Source organism: Mobula hypostoma, chromosome 9 (assembly GCF_963921235.1).
Source record: "Mobula hypostoma chromosome 9, sMobHyp1.1, whole genome shotgun sequence".
NCBI classification, from domain to species: Eukaryota; Metazoa; Chordata; class Chondrichthyes; order Myliobatiformes; family Myliobatidae; genus Mobula; species Mobula hypostoma.
In genome coordinates this window covers 50,676,720-50,701,654 of record NC_086105.1, presented here as the reverse complement: position 1 = coordinate 50,701,654, position 24,935 = coordinate 50,676,720, and the positions used below count along the sequence as shown (strand labels likewise).

The 24,935-nt window shown below is 44.0% G+C and overlaps 1 protein-coding gene across 2 annotated transcripts in view; it reads left to right on the top strand.

The window, feature by feature from the left end:
• The window catches only part of large1 (LARGE xylosyl- and glucuronyltransferase 1), a 432,654-nt gene that overhangs the window by 299,783 nt on the left and 107,936 nt on the right, over nt 1-24,935 (top strand). For both annotated transcript variants that reach the window (XM_063058278.1, XM_063058279.1), the window contains exon 8: nt 19,330-19,442. In XM_063058278.1, coding sequence (XP_062914348.1) covers nt 19,330-19,442 — 113 coding nt within the window. The remainder of the gene's footprint in view (nt 1-19,329; nt 19,443-24,935) is intronic.

Genomic DNA, 24,935 nt, shown 5'->3' with positions numbered 1-24,935 from the left:
GATTGAGGGGGGGATCTTATTGAAACGTATAAAATCCTAAAGGGATTAGACAGGCTAGATGCAGGAAGATTGTTCCCGATGTTGGGGAAGTCCAGAACGAGGGGTCACAGTTTGAGGATAAAGGAGAAGCCTTTTAGAATCGAGATTAGGAAAAACTTCTTCACACAGAGAGTGGTGAATCTGTGGAATTCTCTGCCACAGGAAACAGTTGAAGCCAGTTTATTGGCTATATTTAAGAGGGAGTTAGATATGGCCCTTGTGGTTAAAGGGATCAGAGGGTATGGAGGGAAGGCTGGTACAGGGTTCTGAGTTGGATGATCAGCTATGATCATACTGAATGGTGCTGCAGGCTCGAAGGGCCAAATGGCCTATTCCTGCACCTATTTTCTATGTTTCAATTACTAAACGTGCTCTTCTGTTCAGTTAAGGTGGCATGCAGAGGGTGAGAAACATTGTCCAGCATTGCCAGGATTTTCCATAGGGTCCTTTGTTGTACCACAGCCTCCAGTGTGCCCAGTTTGACTTCTATAACAAAGCCAGCCTTTCTAATCAGTTTATTGAGCCTGTTGGCATCACCTGTGTTGATGCCATTGCTCAAGCACACCACAGAACAGAGATGAGAATGGATTTCTTTAACCAGAGGGTGGTCAATCAGTGGAATTCATTGCCATGGGTGGCTGTGGTTGCCAAGTTATAGGATGTATTTGAAGCAGAGATTGTTAGGTTCTGGAAAGATCATGGGAAGAAGCAGGATAATGGGTGAGATGAAAAATAAATCAGCCAGACAATGTCTGAGCAGACCTGATGAGCTGAATGGCCAAATTCTGCTCCCATGTCTTGTCATCTAAATCAAAGGACATCTAGAAATTGCATCCTTGTGTTGCCATAAAGCCAACTCCATCACCTAAGAGCTCCTCCCATTCTCCTGACTTGCCTGTAGCAAGCTCTGGCCTGCCTTGCACACTGAATCCGAGATAACCTGGTGCTATTTCCAGCAAGTCTTGAGGAGCAGTGCTGCTTTTATTTTCGGAGCAGTCGATGGCCAGATTATTACAGGTGCCTGCGGCCTTGCCTTCAACTCAGAGAGTTTGATGGGTTGTGGTTGAGTCACAGATCAAACAATCTTTTTGCAGTCAGAGCTGTGAGGGAGAGCTTCAAAGGTTTAAACTGCTAAACGAGAAGACAATCAGTCAAATCTGGCCTCTCAGCTGCACGTTAAAGAAGATGTTTGAATCTCAACATCTTCAACAACTAGAGATTTTGCAATGCAAACAAGGCTTGCTTTGGTTATCCAGGTTGCAAAAGACACCAGCCCCTCAGCATTCAATGAGCTAAGCGTCACTGGTTTTGCAATGATGGGATGCGTGATTGCACCAAGGGGATTATTGCGGGTGTCTTGCTGAAGACTGGAACTGGGTCAGACTTTTATGATATGATTGAGAGAAGGAGGAAGGGAAGGGATGATACTGGGGCTTTTCCCCATTGGCAGGCCTCGGCAACACAAGGGGCATCTTTTTTTTAAAATCTTCTGACAGCAGTGACAGAAGGCAGAAGCGTTCGATAATGCTGCTTTCATGCTTCTCCTTTTCCGCTCCCTGGAGACAGAGAGGTTAACCTCCCAGCTTCTCTCTGTCGCTGTCAACTGTCAGTTTGAATAGACTTGGATGGACAAGATGCATGTTGTCACGGTGACGAATGGAGCTCCGCTCCGGCACCCAAGGTGCCTGCAGCTTGCCCTCCACCGCTCAGTCAGCTGTGGAGTCTTCTGGAAAAAGCAGCCTGCTGTGATTGATTTAGCCATCTTCAGTTTGGCATGCTGCAGTTTTACTTGAGCTGTGAGCTCAGGTAGAAGTCCATTCAGTCCAAGGCATCTATCCAGCTGTCGGTGCTGTGCATCAGCATCTTCTCGCCTGCTTCACCTTGTCCGCAAGTCCTTGCATTCCTTTTTTATTGTCCAAAACTCCCTTTAAGAGCATCACTGCCATAAAGTGAGCCATGTGATGTCTAAGTTCCCCAATTTAAACCATCTAAAGAGGTTTCGTCTGACTTCTTTATTGGTGACTATCCACCATTTATATCACCTTCTAAATGGACACTGCTGGATCAGGTCACACCTCAGCATTTTAAGAAACATAAGAACTAGGAGTAGGAGTAGGCCACTTGTCCTGTCAAGCCTGCTTCATCACTCCAGAAGATCATGGCTGATTTGGCCATAGACTCAGCTCCACCTACCTGTCTTTTCCCCCACAAACTTTAATTCCCCCGCTATGCAAAAATCTGACCCTGCCTTAAACAAATTTAATGAGGTAACCTCTGGAGATGGACTGGAGAACCAATCCATCTTTTCTGATAAATGCTTCCTTTCAGCTGTGTCACCACAGGACATAGACCATCAGGACAGGAACACCCCCTTAGGCCCACGATATTTTGCTGAACTAATTAAGCTAATGATACCTAATTAAGCTAGTCCTTCTGCCAGTGTGTGTGGTCCATGTCCCACAATTCTCTTCACCTTCTTCAGCTTTCTCCTTACTTTAAACTCTCCCCTTAGATTGCTTATGCTGTGACCAGGACATAACATGTGGACTCACCAAGCCCCAATATTGGTATTGTTTGAATATTCTCACATGTATCAAGATTCAGTGTAAACCTTGTATTGCATGCTGTTTGTACAAAGCAGATCATTACAATAACGAGATATTGAGGTAGAACAAGGTATTGTGCAGGGAAACAATGAAATACAAGTTAGATTGTGAGGACAAGAATCTATCTTATCATACTAGGAATCCATTTAATATTCTTATAAAAGTGGGATAAATGCTGTCCTTAAGCTTGGTGGTACATGCTTTCAGGCATGAATAAAAATTATTTATTTTTGTATTTGCACAAGTTGTTTGCTTTTGCACATTGTTTGCTTGCCAGTCTTTATAATTTTTGTAAATGTCATTGCATTTCTTTATTTTCCTGTAAATGCCTACAAGAAAATGAATCTCAAGGTAGTATTTAGTGGTATAAATGTACTTTAATAATCAATGATCATTTATCAATGACTGATAAAGGTAAGGATCGACAGGAGCATGTCAATTTTTTGGGGGTGAATGAAAAGGCTGTTTGTCATAACAACTACCTCAAGCATTTTTTTCCCCAATGACAACCTCGCCCTCCCCTCTCCCCCATCACCCGCTCCCTCCTGGAGTCTTCATGTCCCCTTCCTCATCTTTCTGCTCCTGCCTTTCAGATCCTCAGAATCAGGTTTATTATCACTAAACGCAGAATACTCTAATCTTGTTATTTTGCAGCCGCAGGATTGTGTAAAGGCATTACAAAATAAGACAACATTGATGAAGCCCATGAGCGCAAGTTAACCAAGTATGCAGAATTAAGATCAGAGTGCAGAGACAGAGGGTGGAAGGTCTCATGCTATCCATTCGAAGTAGGCTGCCGTGGGTTTATTGCATTCACTCTCCGGAAGTGGCTGCGTGAGCTTGGCTTCACTAGAAGAGAGATCAAGTCAACCAGCAGGGCTGTAGCTGAGGCAGCAGAGAAAGGATCAGCATGGGTGTGAACCAAGTATGTCCAGAGGGGCAGATAGTCGGACAGTGTATACATATCTTGTAAACCCTTCAGTAGTTGCATAGACACCTGAAGAGCAGACTATCTGTTGGATGGAAGCGACCAACAACTCTGATAGAGGCAGATGCCAAGTTTTTAAGCTCACCAGTGGGAGGTGGTGCTTTAGTACTGCTGGCCACCACCTTGAGGGAGTCTTGATCATAAGCGTGCCGAAACTCCTGAAGACGGGTGGCAGATCAACTGATGATCCACTGGTGATAGCACAGGACAGTTAACATCTTAGTGCATGTGTATTCTGTAACTGCAGCCGCAGGATTGTGTAAAGGCATTACAAAATAAATATTAGTCGAAAAGTAAAGAAATACAGTGATGGTGTTGGTGGGTTTATGGACCACTCAACAATCTGATGGCAGAGGGGATGAAGATGTTTCAAGATCATTGCGTGTGGGTCTTCAGGCTGCAGGAGTAACAAGAAGGAGGGATGTCCCAGGTGGTGAGGGTCCTTAACGATGGATGCCACCTTGAGGCGTCGCGTCTTGAAGATGTCCTTGGTTTTGGGGAGGCTCATGCCTGTGATGGAACTGGCTGAGTCTGCACTCAGTGCACATTGGAACCTCCACACCAAGCTCTGATGCAACCAGACAGAATACTGTCCACTGCTCACCATACGGCATTTGGTGACGTCCCGGATCTTCTCAAACTCCTCATGGAGTAGGGTCACTGCTGTGCCATCTTCCTGATTGCATCAATGAGTTGTCCAAGATGTCAGTGCCCAGGAACTCGAAGCTGCTCACCCTTTCGACCCCCTTGACGAGGACTGGTGTGTGTTGTCTTGACTTTCCCCCGTCCTGAAGACCACAGTCAATTTCTTGGTCTTCCTGACTCCGAGTATCTCTTTGGATGTTTGGTGGAGAGAGTGCCGCCTTGGCCCGCGGTTTGGCCAAACATCTCGGTGTTCTGCAGCTCAGTGCAGCAGCTGCTTTCGCAAGGTCGGGGACCTACTCTGCCTGCTGTACCTTTCACTCTCACACCCGTGTGTATGGCTGCGTTATTCACGGGTGCAGCCAGACCTGCTGCACAGTTGGGAGAGCTGTGCGGTCTCAAGCAGCAGTGCCGCAGAGCAAGATAGAACATAGAGTAGTACAGCACAGTACAGGCCCTTTAGCCCACAATGTTGTGCCAACCCTCAAACCCTGCCTCCCACATAAGCCCCCACCTTAAATTCCTCCATATACCTGTCTAGTAGTCTCTTAAACTTCACGAGTGTATCTGCCTCCACCACTGACTCAGGCTGTGCATTCCACGCACCAACCACTCTCTGAGTTAAAAAACCTTCCTCTAATATGCCCCTTGAACTTCCCACCCCTTACCTTAAAGCCATGTCCTCTTGTATTGAGCAGTGGTGCCCTGGGGAAGAGGTGCTGGCTATCCACTCTATCTATGCCTCTTTTTATCTTGTACACCCCTATCATGTCTCCTCTCATCCTCCTTCTCTCCAAAGAGTAAAGCCCTGGCTCCCTTAATCTCTGATCATAATGCATACTCTCTAAACCAGGCAGCATTCTGGTAAATCTCCTCTGTACCCTTTCCAATGCTTCCACGTCCTTCCTATAGTGAGGCGACCAGAACTGGACACAGTACTCCAAGTGTGGCCTAACCAGAGTTTTATAGAGCTGCATCATTACATCGCAACTCTTAAACTCTATCCCTCGACTTATGAAAGCTAACACCCCATAAGCTTTCTTAACTACCCTATCCACCTGTGAGGCAACTTTCAGGGATTTGTGGACATGTACCCCCAGATCCCTCTGCTCCTCCACACTACCAAGTATCCTGCCATTTACTTTGTACTCTGCCTTGGAGTTTGTCCTTCCAAAGTGTACCACCTCACACTTCTCCGGGTTGAACTCCATCTGCCACTTTTCAGCCCACTTCTGCATCCTATCAATGTCTCTCTGCAATCTTTGACAATCCTCTACACTATCTACAACACCACCAACCTTTGTGTCGTCTGCAAACTTGCCAACCCACCCTTCTACCCCAACATCCAGGTCGTTAATAAAAATCACGAAAACTAGAGGTCCCAGAACAGATCCTTGTGGGACACCACTAGTCACAATCCTCCAATCTGAATGTACTTCCTTCACGACCACCCTCTGCCTTCTGCAGGCAAGCCAATTCTGAATCCACCTGGCCAAACTTCCCTGGATCCCATGCCTTCTGACTTTCTGAATAAGCCTACCATGTGGAACCTTGTCAAATGCCTTACTAAAATCCATATAGATCACATCCACTGCACTACCCTCATCTATATGCCTGGTCACCTCCTCAAAGAACTCTATCAGGCTTGTTAGACACGATCTGTCCTTCACAGAGCCATGCTGACTGTCCCTGATCAGACCATGATTCTCCAAATTCCCATAGATCCTATCTCTGAGAATCTTTTCCAACAGCTTTCCCACCACAGATGTAAGGCTCACTGGTCTATAATTACCCGGACTATCCCTACTACCTTTTTTGAACAAGGGGACAACATTCGCCTCCCTCCAATCCTCCAGTACCATTCCCGTGGACAACAAGGACATGAAGATCCTAGCCAGAGACTTAGCAATCTCTTCCCTCGCCTCGTGGAGAAGCCTGGGGAATATTTCGTCAGGCCCCGGGGATGTATCCATCCTAATGTATTTTAACAACTCCAACACCTCCTCTCCCTTAATATCAACATGCTCCAGAACATCAACCTCACTCATATTGTCCTCACCATCATCAAGTTCCTTTTCATTGGCGAATACCGAAGAGAAGTATTCATTGAGGACCTCGCTCACTTCCATAGCCTCCAGGTACATCTACCCACCGTTATCTCTAATCGGTCCTACCTTCACTCCTGTCATCCTTTTTTTCTTCACATAATTGAAGAATGCCTTGGGGTTTTCCTTTACCCTACTTGCCAAGGCCTTCTCATGCCCCCTTCTTGCTCTTCTCAGCCCCTTCTTAAGCTCCTTTCTTTCTTCCCTATACTCCTCAGTAGACCCATCTGATCCTTGCTTCCTAAACCTCATGTATGCTGCCTTCTTCCACCTGACTAGATTTTCCACCTCACTTGTCACCCATGGTTCCTTCACCCTACCATTCTTTATCTTCCTCACCGTTGCTGATTGCGTCGCCTCAGATCTAGGCCGACATTTATGTGCCGGGTGGCACCTAATTAGTTAGCTTGTTTATTTTGGCTTTTTTCTTAAAGATGTGCTGGATGCGTTCTGGCCACCGCTGCATCCCTGCATGCTTCGCGGCAATGTATCAGTCCACAGCCCGGAGGTTGGGGACCACTGGTGTATGGTATACAGACTTACGTACTAAATGTATTTGAACTTTGGAGTGCACTGCCAGTGGTGACAGAGGTAGAAGCAGATGAACTAGGGACATTTAAGAGAGTCTTTGATAGGTACATAGATGACAGAAAAATGGAGGGCTATGAGGAAGTGTAGGATTAGTTTGATCTTGGAGAAGATTAAAAGGTCAGCACAATATCATGGGACAAAGGGCATGTACTGTGATGTCAGGTTCTTTGTAAATCTCCAGGGCCTGATTAAATGCAAGATGCTGCCTGGATTAGAGAGCATGATTTATGAGGATAGGTTGAGTGAGCTAGTGCTTTTCTCTTTGGAGCAAAAGAGGATGACACGTGACAAGATAATCATAGGCGTAGATCGAGTGGATGGCCAGATACATTTTCTCAAGGCAGAAATAGCTAATATGAGGGGGCATAATTTTAAGGTGATTGAAGGAAAGTATGGGAAGATATCGGAGGTCAGTTTTTTTTTTACACAGAACGTGGAACACCCTGCCCATGGGATGGTGGTGGGGGCAGATACATTAGGAGCATTTAAGAACCTCTAAGATGGATAAGAGAAAATGGAGAGGGAAGGGTTAGGTTGTGCTAAATGCATCACTCTTCTTCTTCTTTCTCTTCTTCTTCTTCTTCTTCTTCTTCTTCTTCTTCTTCTTCTTCTTCTTCTTCTTTCTTTCTTCTTCTTCTTCTTCTTCTTCTTCTTCTTCTTCTTCTTCTTCTTCTTCTTCTTCTTCTTCTTCTTCTTCTTCTTCTTCTTCTTCTTCTTCTTCTTCTTCTTCTTCTTCTTCTTCTTCTTCTTCTTCTTCTTCTTCTTCTTCTTCTTCTTCTTCTTCTTCTTCTTCTTCTTCTTCCTCCTCCTCCTCCTCCTCCTCCTCCTCCTCCTCCTCCTCCTCCTCCTCCTCCTCCTCCTCCTCCTCCTCCTCCTCCTCTCCTCCTTCCTCCTCTTCCTCCTCCTCCTCCTCCTCCTCCTCCTCCTCCTCCTCCTCCTCCTCCTCCTCCTCCTCCTCCTCCTCCTCCTCCTCCTCCTCCTCCTCCTCCTCCTCCTCCTCCTCCTCCTCCTCCTCCTCCTCCTCCTCCTCCTCCTCCTCCTCCTCCTCCTCCTCCTCCTCCTCCTCCTCCTCCTCCTCCTCCTCCTCTCCTCCCTCTCCCTCCTCCCTCCTCCCTCCTCCTCCTCCCTCCTCCTCCTCCTCCTCCTCCTCCTCCTCCTCCTCCTCCTCCTCCTCCTCCTCCTCCTCCTCCTCCTCCTCCTCCTCCCTCCTCCTCCTCCTCCTCCTCCTCCCTCCTCCTCCTCCCTCCTCCTCCTCCTCCTCCCTCCTCCTCCTCCTCCTCCTCCTCCTCCTTCCTCCTTCCTCCTTCCTCCTCCCTCCTCCTTCCTCCTCCCTCCTCCTCCTCCTCCTTCCTCCTCCCTCCTCCTTCCTCCTTCCTCCTTCCTCCTTCCTCCTTCCTCCTTCCTCCTTCCTCCTTCCTCCTTCCTCCTTCCTCCTTCCTCCTTCCTCCTTCCTCCTTCCTCCTTCCTCCTTCCTCCTTCCTCCTTCCTCCTTCCTCCTTCCTCCTTCCTCCTTCCTCCTTCCTCCTTCCTCCTTCTTTCTTCTTCCTTCTTCTTCACCATGGGCTATAATGTTCTTTGTTCTGGCTGCTGCTGTGCTAAGGAGTCAGTGAATATTCATCCAGACTGAAGATGCTGGAGTCAGAAAAGAGGCCAGGCTGGATAAGGGAGGCATTAGTGGAAGAGATCAGCAAACTTGCCATCCCAGGGTCACCATTACAGAAGCTGGCTTTCTTTGTTGATTCCCAGTTCAATCAGTTTGGATTTAAATTGCTTACTGGGATCCAGATCACTGATTCTGGCCTCTGCAGATAGTCCAGTCATGTCACTGCAAAGAGATGTGCGAGCACGTGCAGTCAGCTACATCTTGTGTGCGAGGAAGCCTGCCTTGCTTTGGCAGAGGACCTGCAATATGGCTTGTTCCCTTTGAACAGAGAGATCCCCATTGAGCTCCCTAGCGTAGCAGCAGATGGCAGCCCCTGGCTCCAGCCTGGAGGGAGCCTGATGCATAAGCATGATCCCAGTGACCTGAGGCAGTGAAGCTGCCAGCTAGAACCATCACAACCCCCCACCCCACCCCCCCCCCAACTCCTCTCGCCTCTCTTCCCTCTGCCAGCAGCTTCTCCTCCTCCTGTCTGCTCTCTTTTCATTCTTCCATGCACTGCCACTGTGTCAGTGAGCATCGAAAGGCTTGAAGTCAAGGAAGGTCCTTCAGGCAGCCACAGGTGTAGACAACTGCAAGAACTAAATTGACATCCTTTTCTGGTGGTTTAACTTTAAGCTTGTATAATCACCTGTTTGTCTGCAAATGTCCAGTGACTCTTCAGTAATTCACAGTGCAGCTGGCTCTGTAACTCTGTATTTTCTTTGTGAGCCTGGGATGTCATGACAGTATAAATCAAGACCGTCCTTGAAGTCTCACAGGCTGTTCTTATCAGAAGTGATGCCCTTATTGCTCACACTGCTTTCCTGTTCTTTGTTACAAACGTCTAATAAAATGGCTGGAACCACAAGATTTGCATCTCGACTCTGACTTCTGAAGAACTTTCTGGAAAGCATCACCTCCAGATCCCATGGTTTACGAAGCTACAAGCTCTGTGTAAAGGGCGGATGGGATTGGCCAGTCACTGTACAGCATTAGTGTATGATTGTGATGTATAATTGATGAGGTTTCTTCCTGCTGCTGAAATCACTTCCATTGGAAGTTACATTTCAGTGTGTCATTGCTAATGTTTAGCCGGCTGATTTACGTCCCACTCTCTCCGTTCTAAGCGTGCCTTCACTGAACAGGCACGAAAACACTACGATGAAGTACTAACTGACCTTGAAACATAAAAGCATTGAGCTTGTGATGTTGGAACTCTAGCGGCAACTATAGTTCTCAAGAACTAATTTAAGAGTCGCACGCTGACTTTGGTTCCTTACGGGAATGGGACCCGCTGTCAGGGTTTCAGGACTGGCCGTTATCCGACATGCCAAGGATGCAGCCTAAGAGCTTCGGGGGTCCGAGATCTCGTGGCACTGGAGACAGGCGGATCAAACGTCGGTGTCCTGGCAGAAGATCAGTGTGTCGTGGGAGTCAGAAGATCTGTGGCTGTGTGCCCAGAGACCTGAGATCTTTGGGCACAGAGCTCTGACAAAGCGACGCAGCAGACTTTTAACATCGTAAACTAGCGAGTTGTTTGTTATGTCTCCCCTCTCCTTGTGAAGAGAAGACATCTCTTTTTTCCCTTATTAGGGAGGGAGAGAGAAAGAAAGAGAGCCTATGGTATGTCGAATACCGGGTGGACAAGTTGTCTTTGGGATACCGCAAGACTGTGTCTTTGCTGTTGCTTGCTGCAGGCTTGAGTGCTCAGTGGTGGGTGCCAATGCTTTTTTTTGCTGGTGGTGGAAGGAGGATTGTTGCTTGCTGCTGCTTGCACATTGGGGGGGGGAGCTGGGGGGGCTCTGGGGTTCTAACATTTAACTGTCATTCATTCTTTGGGGGCACTCCTCTGTTTTCATGGATGGTTGCGAAGAAAAAGCATTTCAGGATGTATATTGCATGCATTTCTCTGACATTAAATGTACCTTTGAAACCCTTGAAGAGGCACCATTTTAATTCTACTTGGCATTAACCTCACTTTCTCTAACTTCCAGTAATCTCTCCCTCCTGCTTTTTCCAGTCTCACTCCCCTCTTTCTCCTTCCCTTTTTCCCACTGTCTACTCTCCTCTCCTATCAGATACCTTCTTTTTCAGCTCTTTACCTATTCCACCTATCATCTCCCAGTTTACTTCTCCATCCTCCCCCCTTATCTGGCATCACCTATCACCTGTCAGTTTATAATCCTTCCCCTCCTCCCACTTTCTTATTCTGGCTTCTTCCCCCTTCCTTTCCAGTCTTGTTGAAGCTTTCACTGTCTATTCCTCTCCATGGATGCTGCCTGACTTGCCGAATTCCTCCCGCATTTTGTGTATGTTGCTACAGAGTTAAGTGGATCCCATTTCTTATTGGTTGATGTGGTTCCTGTTTCTTCCTGAAGTTTGAGAGTGGACAGCTATTTTGGCAGCAGTTTGATGCTCTTCTCCACACAATCATCTTCTTATTGGAGATTCTGATGCAGCAATCTGGAACAGGAATCCAGGCTTATCTTCCTGGCAAAGCTATATAGGCTGTCAACTTCATTTCAATGTCCTGTCTGCTGCGGTGCCTGATACCAGAACTCATAACATAACACGGATCAGACACAATTCACATTGTAACAGGATAAATTGAATGGACCATTTGGGAAGCTGTTTTTAAGTATACCTAGTGCCCTTCAGCTTCAGAGGATACCAAGTGTAAGGCAGTGTTTTTGTTGTTACACGTGCTTCTGTATAACACACGAGAAGGCCATTTGGCCCATTCAGTCTCTGCCAGCTCTAAGTAATGCCATTATCTCCATGTAATATACCATCTCTTACATGCCCTGCAAGTGTTCCTGATTCTGCTCCTTCCAAACTACACGAAGGGCAACTTACAACAGCCAATTAACCTTTTCGAAAAGCTCTCTTCTGAAATTGCGAGTGGGCTTTTAAAGCAAAAAAAAACATCTTAAAAGCTTCTTCCCCCAGGCAGTTATTCTAATCAGCTATTTTAGTTAGGTCCCCACTTCCTCCATCTATTAGCTCAGTCACTGCACTGTAAACATTTTAAACCACTATTTATAATGTAAATATATGCTGATATTTATATTAATGTACATTTTATTCCATAGCTTTATTTCAACCTCTAACTTTATTTTTTAAGTAATTCTTTATAATTGTTGAATGTTCTTTTTTATTGCATGTTGAGCCAACACATGCAAGTGTATATGGCAACCAGAGTTGAGCCTTAAGCTATCAACCAGCATGTCTTTGGGATGGGTGGGGTGGAACCTAAATGGCCCCAGGCAGAGCATGCAAGCTCCACACAGACAGCAACAGAGTTCAGTATCTAACCTGGATCGCCAGAGTTTCAAGGCAGTGACACTGCCTGTTTGTCCCATTGTACTGATTTTAATGCAATATTGCAACCCCAATCCCAGCTGTCGTTCATCACACTGAGCATAGTCTGTCTCTGATCTCTTACTGTGCAGCAGTTTAATGGGGCCTGTGTTACTCCTTGTTTATTGATGGGACTTTCAAGGATGTTAATAGAGACACAGCCAAAGGTGAGGTGCAAAAGTTGTGATTGTTAGACGTGAGTGTTGTAAATTATAACCAAACATTGTTTATTCTGTGTGTCATTCACATTAATTTGCTAGATGCTACATGAAAATTGAAATGTAGATGTCCTGCATGTGAAGATTGTATATGGGATTACATCAGATGAAAATGTGAGGGATACACATTATTTTAAAACCTAATGAGTTCTTTGCAGAGTTAATCAAATTTCAAGTTTTATCTGACATTTATAGAAAGGCTTCCTTCCTCTGAATTACTTCACCAGTGACTGATTTCTGTTGAAATGAATATTTTTAGATTAATTATTGTCATGTTGCTGTGATGCGACAGGATTATAAATAGAGGTGGCGAACCGATGTCATGCATATCCAAGATGGCACACGCAAAATTTTTGTTGGCTCATGGCCCGCAGGGTTGCCTCTTGATTCTGCAAACCCCACCCATAATAGAAAAAACATATAACGATTATCTTTACTGCCAAATGAAGTAGCAAATGATTTCTTGCAACCCAAAAGCAGTTGTTTTTTTCCACTGGAAATGTGTCTCATTGGCTTGCTGCCAGCTAGATGGTTGCAAGAACATATGATGTTGGACAGTAACTTCTTGAAATTAGCAGACCTGGTGTAGGCATCAGTAATTGGATAGTAAATGGTTACCATAGCAATGGTTTTTAGAAAAAAATAATATTTTTCAATTAATAATTTTTGAACAGCTTTTCTAAGACTGCTTCATCTATTTCAATCTGTCTCTGTTATACTTCTATTAATAATAAAACAATGAATAGATGTAAATAAGCAACAGGACTCATCCTCTTTCCTTAAAAAAAAGTCCATATTTATTGTTGCCAATTCATTAACCAATGACAATCTCTGCTCAAAGTTACCATGGGACATGGAAGAATTGTTTAGATTATTGGCAATTTGGGGGCACATTCTCAAAAATGATTGCCATCCCTGAGCATTTTAGGACTAGAGAAGACTTCTGTGATTTTTAGCAACTTTTCTTTGTTAAAGGGTCTGATCTGAGCATTTAACTTTACTCCTGCATTTGTCTCTCGGGATATTTTCTAGATAATGCAAAGCTGTAGAATTTGTTGCCACCGATGGCTGTGGAGGCCATGTCTTTATGTACAGGTTTCCCCTGCCATCCAAAGGTAGAGCATTCCTATGAAATGGTTCGTAAGCCAGAATGCCATAAAGCGAAGAAGTAATTGCCATTAATTTATATGGGAAAATATTTGTAAGCATTCGCAGACCCAAAAATAACCTACCAAATCACACCAAATAACCAAAAAAACCTAAAGTAACAGTAACATATAGTAAAAGCAGGAATGATATGATGAATACACAACCTATATAAAGTAGAAATACTTTTCCACAATCATTGCCGCACTGTTCTCCGTAGTGAAAATCTCAGGCAAGCACTCTCGGCAGGAACACAGCGCAAGCGCTCTTTAAGCTATGAAGCTGCCAAATCATACCAAATAACACTTAATAATAGACAGCCAATATAAAGTAGAAATAATGTATGTACAATGTAGTATCACTTACCGGAATCGGGAAGACAGCGCCGAGCACACTGATGATGGTGTGTTAGGCTGAGTCGTCGGAGGCTGGGGTTGTGCAGTGGCCCCCACCCTCTGGGCAGCGACCCGATACCGATCCATGAAGAATGCAGGGGTGCAGCTGTAGCCGGGACGCAGCCAGCACATCTTTAAGAAAAAAGCCAAAGCAAACAAGCTAATTAATTAGGTGCTGCCTGGCACGTAAATGTTGGCCCAGATCAGAGGTGATTGCCAATTGCTTGTTTATTTCGGCTTTTTTCTTAAAGATGTGCTAGGTGCGTTCCGGCCACCACTGCCTTCTCTGCGGACCGGTATCTGTCCGCGGCCCGGGGGTTGGGGTGGTGGGACACTGGGGTGTCGTCTGATTCCATCAGGGCAGGCAGGTCATCTTCTTCTATGTCTGCCTGCCTCGATGTCGAAGGTCGAGGTTCGTCGTCTGCTGTGGCTGATGTGGAAGGAAGGCTTGCTTGACTACTTAGCCTCACGCATTTTTAGATCATACAGTTCTTTGTAAACACTCAATCCATCCTGCAAATATGCCCTGAACCGACGTACCCTTTCAAAATTAAATTCTTACTTTATCATTTCAGCGAAAATCTCACACAATTACTTCACGTTCAGTTCCTGGACGACTCCACTTTTGGTCCTTTCGCTACTGCATTCAGTTTCAATTGTAATCCTTTCCTCTTCCAATTGCATCAGCTCTTCATCTATCATGAGATGCCAAAACCTCTTCAACATCATCTTCGTCAACTTCCACAAACCAAACTCGCTTTGTCCTTGCTTCATTCACCACGATGGAAACGCTTAATTATGTCTAATTTTACACTAAGTGTAACACCCTTACGAGCTCTTTCAGGCTTTTCCGATACCTTAGAACTCACCTTCTAAACGGCTGCTCACAGGCACGTGTTTAAGCAATGCCGTGAGCAGCCGTTCCGAATCTGGGGGAGAGCGGCTGCTCGGGGCGCGTGCTGATTTTTATCGCGCGCTGCCTTTTTTCATAACAGTGAAAACACCTTCTGTTAGTGAAAACAGGGAACTAATGTAGGTCTTTCGTAACAGTGAGGTTTCGTAAAGCGAACGTTCGAAAAACGGGGGGACACCTGTATATTTAAGGCAGAGGTTGATTGATTCTTGATTGGCTAGGGCATGAAGGGCTACAGGAAGAAGGCACGAGAATGGGGCTGAGGAAAAAAGGATCATCCTTGATGAAATGGCAGGTTAGACTTGATGGGCCAAATGACCTAATTCTTCTCCTATATCTTATGGTCTTATGGTCTAATTAGTGTTGCGCACACATTTGTGGTTGGACAAGTGTTTTAGATTCATTTTCAGAAATGTATCCACTATTTTCGCAACCCTATCCAGAAGGTTGTTTATCCGAAGTTCTGTCTGCATAGATACTACCTGAGCATTTTGTTTTTTTATCCAAAACCCCATTGTCTCTCCTTACTGCTGCTGCACATCTCTACAAATGGACTTACAAACACCAGGAGTAATACTTCAAAATATTTGTAATAGGTTGTTGCCACAACGGTTTATGTTTCCACCATTCAATTTTCCCCAAACTCCAGAATTTGTATTAACTTACCTTCAGTAATGCTTAACACTCATCAACCCTGCATTCCAAATTGTGTCAATGTTCAATGTGCCATCACCATTTGTGTTCCCTTTTACATTCAATTCTTCAGTCTTGTACCTCAACCTTCTAGGGATGGTTCTGCAGAGCTTTCTGGTCATTATTTGAAGAATCTTACTCTGCACTTACCAGAAGCACTCTTTTAGTCATGGAGAAATACAGTACAGAAACAGGCCTTTCAGCCCATCTAGACCATACAGAAACCATTTAAGCTGCTTTCTCCCAACAACCTGCCCTCCATATCCCTATTATTCATGTACCTATCCATACTTCTCTTAAATGTTGAAATCAAGCTTGCATGGGCCACTTGTACTGACAGCTCATTCCACACTCTTATGACCCTCTGAATGAAGACGTTTCCCCTCATGTACCCCTTCACTTCTCACCTTTCACCCTTAAGCCATGACCTCTGGTTGTAGTCCCACCCAACCTCAGTGGAAAAGGCTTGTTTACACTTGCCCTGTCTATACCCCTCATAATTTTGAATACCTCTATCAATTCTCCTCTCACTCTTCCACGCTCTAAAGAATACAGTCCTAATGTATTCAGTCTTTCCTTATAATTCAGGTCCTCCAGACCTGCCAACATACTTGTAAATTTTCTCTGCACTCTTTCAACCTTACTTAGATCTTTCTTGTAGGTAGGTGACTAAAACTGCACACAGTACTCCAAATTAGGCCTTACCATCGTCTTCTACTACTTCAACATAACATTTTCTGGCATTAGAGCAGTTGACTGCACTTCAAAAAGTAATTCATCGGCTGAGCTGTCGTGCATTGTGCAAAGTGCGATCATAATTCAAGTTTCTTCTGTCATTTCCAATGCTGAAGTTCAGTTTGATGGCTTTAGTTCATTGAGGTAGAGGTGCAGGTTTTTTGAGTTGATGGTTCAGCACAGGCGAATATATACATTGAAACACTACAAACCACTTCCCCTCCCTGACAAGCTCTTCAGAGCAGAAATTCTACCCATTTTGTAATGGGACTGAATCTGATTTGATGTATCGCAGCATGTACAATGGGCCTAGGAGAAACTGGTCTGGTACATTAGAAATTTGTACAGCACAATGGAAGTAATTTAATCTGAAGGGGTTCTCTTGAAATGGAGGTAATGGTAACTGACGAGCTATATTGAAATTCAATATACTGAAACATAATTTGGTTCCCTTGAATCAGGAGGACAAATTTAAGACCAAAGTCAAGATTAATTGGTATATTTTTATTTGATTAACCTCGATGCTCAATGAGGAATAACAGTTTTAACTATTAGGCCAACTTAGTTGTGGTTATCCAATTGAGAGAGGCGCTTCTCTGAGAGACACCAAAGAACATTTATTTGCAGTAGGAGTCTTTATTTGTGACATCTGGGGTAGAAAGAGGAGATGCACTGGAAATGAAATTCAAAAAAGAACTGTAAATGCTGGAAATCTGAAATAGAAGAAGAAAACTCTGCCACACCCAGCCGGTTAGACAGAATCTGTCAAGGTAGGAGCAGTTAACGTTTAAACCCGGGACCAATTGTGAGAGGAATCTAGAACTGGGATCATTCTACAAATAGTTGCACTGTAGAGATTGTGTTATAACTGGCTGAGCTGAGCCATATGGAAGCTGTAACTGAGAGATATACTTTTATCAGGTACACCTGTATTATTACACCTGTTCATTAATGCAAATATCTAATCAGCCAAAAATGAGGCAGGGTTAACTCAAAGCATAAAGGCATGCAGACATGGTGAACTCATTCAATTGTTCAGACCAAACATCAGAATGGGGAAGAAATGTGATCTAAGTGACTTTGACTGTTTCATGATTATTGGTGCCAGATGGAGTGGTTTGAGTATCTCAGAAACTGCTGATGTCCTTGGATCTTCTCACACAACAATCTCGAGAGCTTACAGAGGATGGTTTGAGAAACAAAAACCATCCAATGTGACATTTCTCTGGGCAAAAACACCTTGTCAATGAAAGAGATCAAGGGAGAATGGCCAGACTAGTTCAAGTTAACAGGAAGGTAACAGTAACTCAAACAACCACCTTTTACAACCGTGGTGTGCAGAAGAGCATCTCTGAATGCACATCACGTCGAACCTTGAAGTGGATGGGCTTATAACAGCAGAAGACAACGATCATACACTCGTGGCCTATTTATTCGGTACAGAAAGCACCTAATAAAGTGGCCACTGAGGGTATAACTGTCTTTATTCACACGGCAGATCTTAAGGAGAGGCAGTCTGAGACTCGCACTCCTGACACAATTTTATTTTTAAACACAATGACAATAAACAAGCAACTACGGCTTCAGAGACTATAATCGCCTCCTTAATGTAACATTTCAAATATCATCAAGTAGCTTTGCAGATTTGTATATTTACAATGGTGGCACATCCCAACTAGCAGAACCCCTTTGAGTATTTTGTTCATCAAAATAAATTCTATTTGTGATGAAAGAGTATATACAAGAATAAAACATGCAATGCTTTTTCATTCTTACATTAATGGTCAATGCATTAAACAGTATTTTGTTACGTTCCTTAAAACCAATAGGAGTGTTGCCACCAGTGTAGAGTCGTATACTACTGCAATAATTGAGGGGCTTCCTTATCCAACCGGCCCCTCTCTGTCCAGTAGTGCAATACTTCTAAAATATAGATGACATCCAAAAGCTTCTGAGCACGAACTCCAGAGACAGTAAATATAAGTGTTGAACAATGGCTCTATGAAAATACAACTAGTCAGAATATTAAGTAACAACCCAGACCTGTCATTCAATTTCCTCGGCATCCACATCACTGAGGACCTCGTGTGGTCTGTACACACCAGCTGTATGGTGAAAAGGCACAGCAGCGCCTCTTTCACCTCAGACGGTTGAGGAAGTTTGGTATGGGCCCACAAATCCTAAGAACTTTCTACAGGGGCACAATTGAGAGCATCCTGACTGGCTGCATCACTGCCTGGTATGGGAACTGTACTTCCCTCAATCACAGGACTCCGCAGAGAGTGGTGCAGACAGCCCAGCGCATCTGTAGTTGTGAACTTTCCATGATTCAGGACACTTACAAGGACAAGTGCGTAACAAAGGCCCGTGGGATCATTGTGGACACAAGTCATCCCAATCACAATCTATTCCAGCTGCTACCATCTGGGAAACAGTACTGCAGCATAAAAGAAAGGACCAACAGGTTTCGGGACAGCTTCTTCCACCAGGCCATCAGACTGATGATTTGAATGTACTCAATATTACATTCGCTGTTCTATTTATAATAAATTATTATAAATTACTACGATTGCACATGGCACATCTAGATAGAGACGTAACGTAAAGATTTTTACTCCTCATGTATGTGAAGGATGTAAGAAATAAAGTCAATTCAAATTCAATTCCTGAACTGTGTGTGAAGTAAAAGGGATATACCTTTAACACAATGGTAATACAGGAGATGGCTGCCTAATGGTTTCCCTGATATGATCCTAAAGTTTCCAATGATCACTGATTAACATGAACATTCATCCATCGTCTTTTCCTGCTTAGTTACGATGGGACAAAATCAAAATGTCCCACACCTAGAGATTGGTTTCAATAGCCTTAAAGTTGAAATAAAATAGTGATGAAGGGTGGCAGCTTGAAACATTGACTGCCTAATTGCATCCTACCTGAGCTGAGTTGCTCCAGCTTTTTCTGTGTGTTGTTGAAGTTAAATTGTGAACAGATTTTATTTTCAGAAGACTAGTTCTCATTTTCATTAATCCATAACTATGCTGGGCAGATTTTCATAACTCCAGTATAATGCTGAACACTGTGAAAGGCTGACATCAGAGTACTACAAACCACAATGCCTATCCTGTAAATTTAGATCTCAGATTAACCATTATTCTTTAGCCTCTACAGTCAGAGTTGATGGTAATTTGTATTCTTTGCATTTAGATTTTTTTTAAAGGAAAAGAAAACCAATGTTTCTTTTAATCTCTGCCAGGCGTCATCCTGCTGCTGTTGGACAAGCTGAGGAAGATGAAGTGGGAGCAGATGTGGCGACTGACAGCAGAGCGGGAATTGATGAACATGTTGTCCACTTCACTGGCTGATCAGGTACCTGACTTTCTTCCACGAGAAAGATTAAAAGAAAGTTTAGCTTTATTTGTCTCATATACATCGAAATGTACAGTGAAATGTGTTGTTTGCACCAAATCAAATCTGCGAGGATTGTGAATGAGCAGCCTGCAAGAGTTGTAACTCTTCTGGGGTCAATATGACGTGCCCAAAACTCACTAGCCTGAAACAAACGATTTTGCAATGAGGGAGGTAACCGGAACACCCAAGGAAATCCATACCGTCTGAGGAAGTATATGCGTTCTATTTGCAGGCTGTGGAAGGAATTGAACCCCGGTCGTTGATCACTGACTAGCAATGTAAAGTGACTGTGCTAACCACTACGCTACCGTGGTGCCCTGCATTGGCTCAGCCCAATGTCAGGAGTCTCTGATCCAGTATTCTTGTATGTAACCATGGAAACTTGATCACTGAAAAGCCTATTCTTGCTCCTTCAAGTTGAGTCGAACTTATTTTCATTTGCACAGGTACGGTGCGATACATATATGATGGAAAAACTAGCTTGAAGGAGCATCAAAGGCACATAGATACACACAGGATATAAATTTTACATAAAATTATAACAACAGTGATTAAAATAAAGACTACGCAACAACAAGACAGTGCAAACAAAAACAAAGACTTAAAGTCTGTTGCATATCAGGCTGCATCTATAGAGGGGAATAAACAGATAACATTTCCAGGTGAGTATCTTCATCAGGACTGCTGAAGGGTCTTGGCCCAAAACAGATACTGTTTATTCCCTTCCATAGACCCTGCTTGACTTGCTGAGTTTCCCCAGCGCTTTGTGTGCGTTGTTCAGGATTTCCAGCATCTGCAGAATCCCTTGTGTTTGTGTTTGTCTTGATCTTTTCTGTCCTTTGATTTTATTGATTTTTGACTTCCTCACTTCCCCGTCTCCAATTTCACAGACTATATTGTTCTTACCCCTTCATTAGGTGCATGTTCATCTGCCTTTGCTCCCCTCTGTGTCCCCTTCTTTCAAAGTCACAAGGTTGTTAATCGGTGAGATACACAATGTCTCGGGGCCACAGGGCTGAGTAACACAGCGCTGAAGACATTGGGTGGGTCAGTGACCCAGGTGTGACTCTGCTCTCACCTGTTGTCTCAGTGGAGTTTGCACTTTCTCTCTCTCTGTGTCGTTTCCTTCCACACATCTTGAGGCTAAATGTCCATTGTAAGTTGTGCCTAGTGTTTTGGCTCGCTATAAGAATCTGCGGGGAGAATAAAATGGGATCAGTGCAGAATGGGTGCTTGATACTCAGTGGGCTGAAAGGCTTCTTCCTGCACTGTTCAACCCTATGTCATTCAGAGAGAAACAAAGGGAGAAGAATATGTCAGGAGTGAAGAAGACGTGCCAGTCGCTATACTTCATTACTGTTAGAGGAGACTCCAGTAAATTCCTACAGAGTACCATGGAAAAGATTCTGACTGGGTGGGGAGCCTCAAAGATCAAAAGAGGCTACAGAGGGTTGTAGACTCAGACACCTCCATCAGAGGTACAAGCCTCCCCACCATCAAGATCATCTTCAAATAGCGGTGACTCAAGAAGGTGGCTTTCTCCAATAAGGACCTTTTCCACTCAGGACATGACCTCTTCTCATTAGTACTATCAGGAAGGAGGTCCAGGAGCCTGAAGACCAACACTCATTGATTTAGGAGCAGTTTCATTTCCTGTGTCATCAGATTTCCGATCAGTCCATGAATCCATGAACACTACCTCATTATCCCTCTTTTACACTCTATGTTTTATTGTTTACTGCAACTAATAGTAATTTTTATGTCTTGCACTGTACTGCTGCCACAAAACAAGTTTCATGGCATATGTCAGTGATAATAAATCTAATTCTCATTCATATTTTAGGAGACTAGGATATATTAGAAGCATATTGTAGCACAAAATCATCTTTGTCAGGCAGGTATGTGGTCTAGAGAACTTCCTCTCTTCTGCTATTTTGATGGGAGATGAAGAGTTTAAATTGAATTATTTTACAATTCTCACACTATTCTTTACAGCAAATATTTCAACTTACTGTTTTAAAAGTAAGCTTGCGCTTGCCATTTTGTGATGATCCTGAGAAACCATTTGCTCAGTGAATTTATACGTACAAGCTACTTTTATATGCTGGAAGCTAACAGAGATGACTGAATTCTGGTTGCTTCGTTGTGAATGGCCGTGAAATGTAGGGCATCAGTTTTTATAAACACGGGAGATTCTGCAGATGCTGGAAATCTTGAGCAACACACATAAAATGCTGGAGGAACTCAGCATGTCTGGCAGCATCTCTGGAAGGAGATTAACAATTAGCATTTCAGGCTGTGTTTCTTCACCAGGACTGGAAAAATCCTCATGAAGGGTCTCCATCTGAAACATCGGCTGTTATTGCCCTCCAATGATGTCACCTGACCTGCTGTGTTCCTCCAATATTTTATGTGTGTTGTATCAATCTTTATTTCATGTAAGAAAGTTAAGGAATTGATCAAATCTTGCCTAATCATTCATGACTAATCAACCCTAGGCCTTAACTCTCCCTCTCTGTTAGTTCCCCATAGCCCTCAATTGCTGCTTTTTTTTCAAAGCTTTTTTCCATCCTTAGTAAACCAACCAGCTTAGTATTGGTATTGGTTTAGAACTGTCACTTGTACCAAGAGCTGGTGTGCCATCCAGACAAATCATCATTCCACACGTTAGTACATTAAGGTAGTGAAAAGAAATCGGAGTGAGTGAACGAGACCTCCGTCGGTCACAAAAACCATGGATGTCGTGTCCTAACAGAAAAGATACGCAAGCCAGGTCAGTATGATATGGAAAGCGAGCTGCAGCCTCTCCCTCTTAACATATCTGACGAACCCAAAGGATTGGCAGAGACTGATACAGATGGGCACCAGCAGCATCGCAGGAGTTACCAGTCAGCATTGAACTCAGTGTAGGACTACCTAATGGACTCCAGCTCCAGATTTTCCCTCAGGGTTTACTCCCCCATGAATGGGCATAGCCACAAGGCAGCAGAGGTTTGAGATCAAAGTTTTCCTTCTAGATGAGCTGCCAACCATGGCTGATGAGCTCCATCTGCCCGGTGACTGGTTTTAAGGAGCCAATGACCCACCACTGTCCCTTCTCCTGTCAGTAGAAACAGGCTTAGTAACTAAGCCGCATATGAAGAGAACAGAATACTGAATATAGTGTTGTAGGTATAGAAATTCTACTGAGCATGTAGATAAATAAACTTTAAGTGCCACAACAAGGTATATTGGACCGTCTTTTAATCGATAAGACCATAAGACAGAGGAACAGAATTAGGCTATCTGACCCATTGAGTCTGCTCTGCCGTTCAGTCGTGGCTGATCCTTTTCTCCCCTCCTCAGCCCTATTCCCTGGCCTTCCCCCTGTAACCTTTGATGCCGTGTCCAGTCTAGAACCTATCAATCTCTGCCTTAAGTACACCCAACGACCTGGCCTCCACAGCTGCCCTTGGTAACAAATTCCACAAATAGACCACCCGCTGACTAAAAAAATTTCTCCGCATGTCTGTTTTAAATGGATGCCCCTCTATCCTGAGGCTGTGCCCTCTTGTCCTAGACTCCCTCATCATGGGAAACATCCTTTCCACATCTACTCTGTCAAGGCCTTTCAACATTTGAAAGGTTTCAATGAGATAAGTGTTTGAGAGAGTCTGATAACTGCCCATCAGCCAGACGGTTTTTGCTCTCATACAGCATGTTTGTATTTTCTACCTTTTGTGGGGAGGGGGGGAGAGAAGAGAGAATGGCCAAGGCGGGAGGGGTCCTTGATTATGTTTGCTGCTTTCTCAGTGCAGTGAGACATGGAAGCAGAGTCAATGGATGTGAGGTTGCTTTGCCTGAGTGATTAGACTGTGCTCACAACCTCTGACAATTGTTACCCCATTGATCCAGCCTGCACAACACTCTGCAACAGAGAATTCCCAAGATTCAGTGAGAAGCTCATATGCACCTCAGTTTTAAATGACTGCCCCTGAACTTGTAAGTATGCCCCTTGTTTGAGATCCTCCCATGAGAAGAAATTTGACGATACATTTGGAATGCAGGATTTACATGAATCTTGGGTGAATTCTGCTGAAGAAAATAAAAGAAGCTGTGTGGAAATCCAGAGTCCTAAGTAAACTCAGTAGAGTTCACCCAAGATTCATGTAAATCTTGCATTCCAAACATATCATCTGTGCAAAGTGGAACAGTTGATTAAAATTACTAAACTAATAATCACTTCTGATGCAGATACAAGTTCAAATCCTACATCAGTCATGTAAATCAATCTGGAATTAAAAAGACCAAGATCAGTGATAGTGACCTGAGAACCACTGAATTATCATTAAAAACCTATCAGGTCGTTAATGCCTAACAACAGAGGAAGTCTGCACTTTTATCTAATCTAGCCTTAGCCACGTGATGTGATGATCCAGCAAGCTTGATTAGTCCAAGGATACTTGATGGTTGACAATAACCAGAATTCCCAGATGAATGGATATCAGGGAAGTTGGGTCGATTGGCTGCTGTGACTTGCCCGTGGTGTGGATTGGTGATAAAATTGAGGGAAGTCGATAATTAGAGAGGATGCAAAGGAGATCTACTAGGATGCTGCCTTGACTAGAAAGGGTGGATAGTTTGAGCGAGCTAGGGCTCTTCTCTTTGGAGCAATGAACGAAAAGGTCAACACAACCTTCTGGGCCAAAGAGCTTGTACTGTGCTGTCATGTTCTGCATTCTATAAATGTGGATAAGTTGCAGGGAAAATTGATGGTGATTACTGCATGTTTTTTTTTAAAGCCAGTTTTTTGATGCTGTGTTCTCTGCCACCCCGCAATCTCGAGCCAGGGAAATAAATATGTCAGAGTGAGGCTGTTCAAGCCACAGAATTTGGCCACTTGCCATGATTCTGAGGCATCCCCAGAGGAGCCATTAAGAACTACTGAACTTGAAAATGAAATTAAAATATGCAGGATGTCCTCACTCCATTCCATCATTGATCAATAACAATGAAAAGGACCTCGATATTTATGAGAATTTCAAATCTCCCAGGCGTACAGTTTTAGGTATTTTCCTCTTATCCTGACCCATTTTCAATTTTCCTCCTTTTTCTCTTTCCCATAATGTGCCTTGAATCTTGATAACATGGATTTTTCTGTCCTTACAGCCATGCGTTTTCTGAGATAAAATAACAAGGCAATTCTGATGAGCATTCAGACTTTGAAGTATGTACGCATTTGAAGTATAAACCAGCGGAGGGTTCAGGTGTGACAGAAAGATTTTGTGATCCATTTGCAATGAGGCACACCATGCATGTTTTGTCTGGCATGAAGTTATAGACACAGTATAGACACAGGAGCATTGGTGCAACTAGACAGTGCCGAACTATTATTCTGCTTTAGTCCCATCGATCAGCACTCGGGCCACAGCTCTCCATACCCCTCCCAGCCATGTACTTATCCAAACTTTT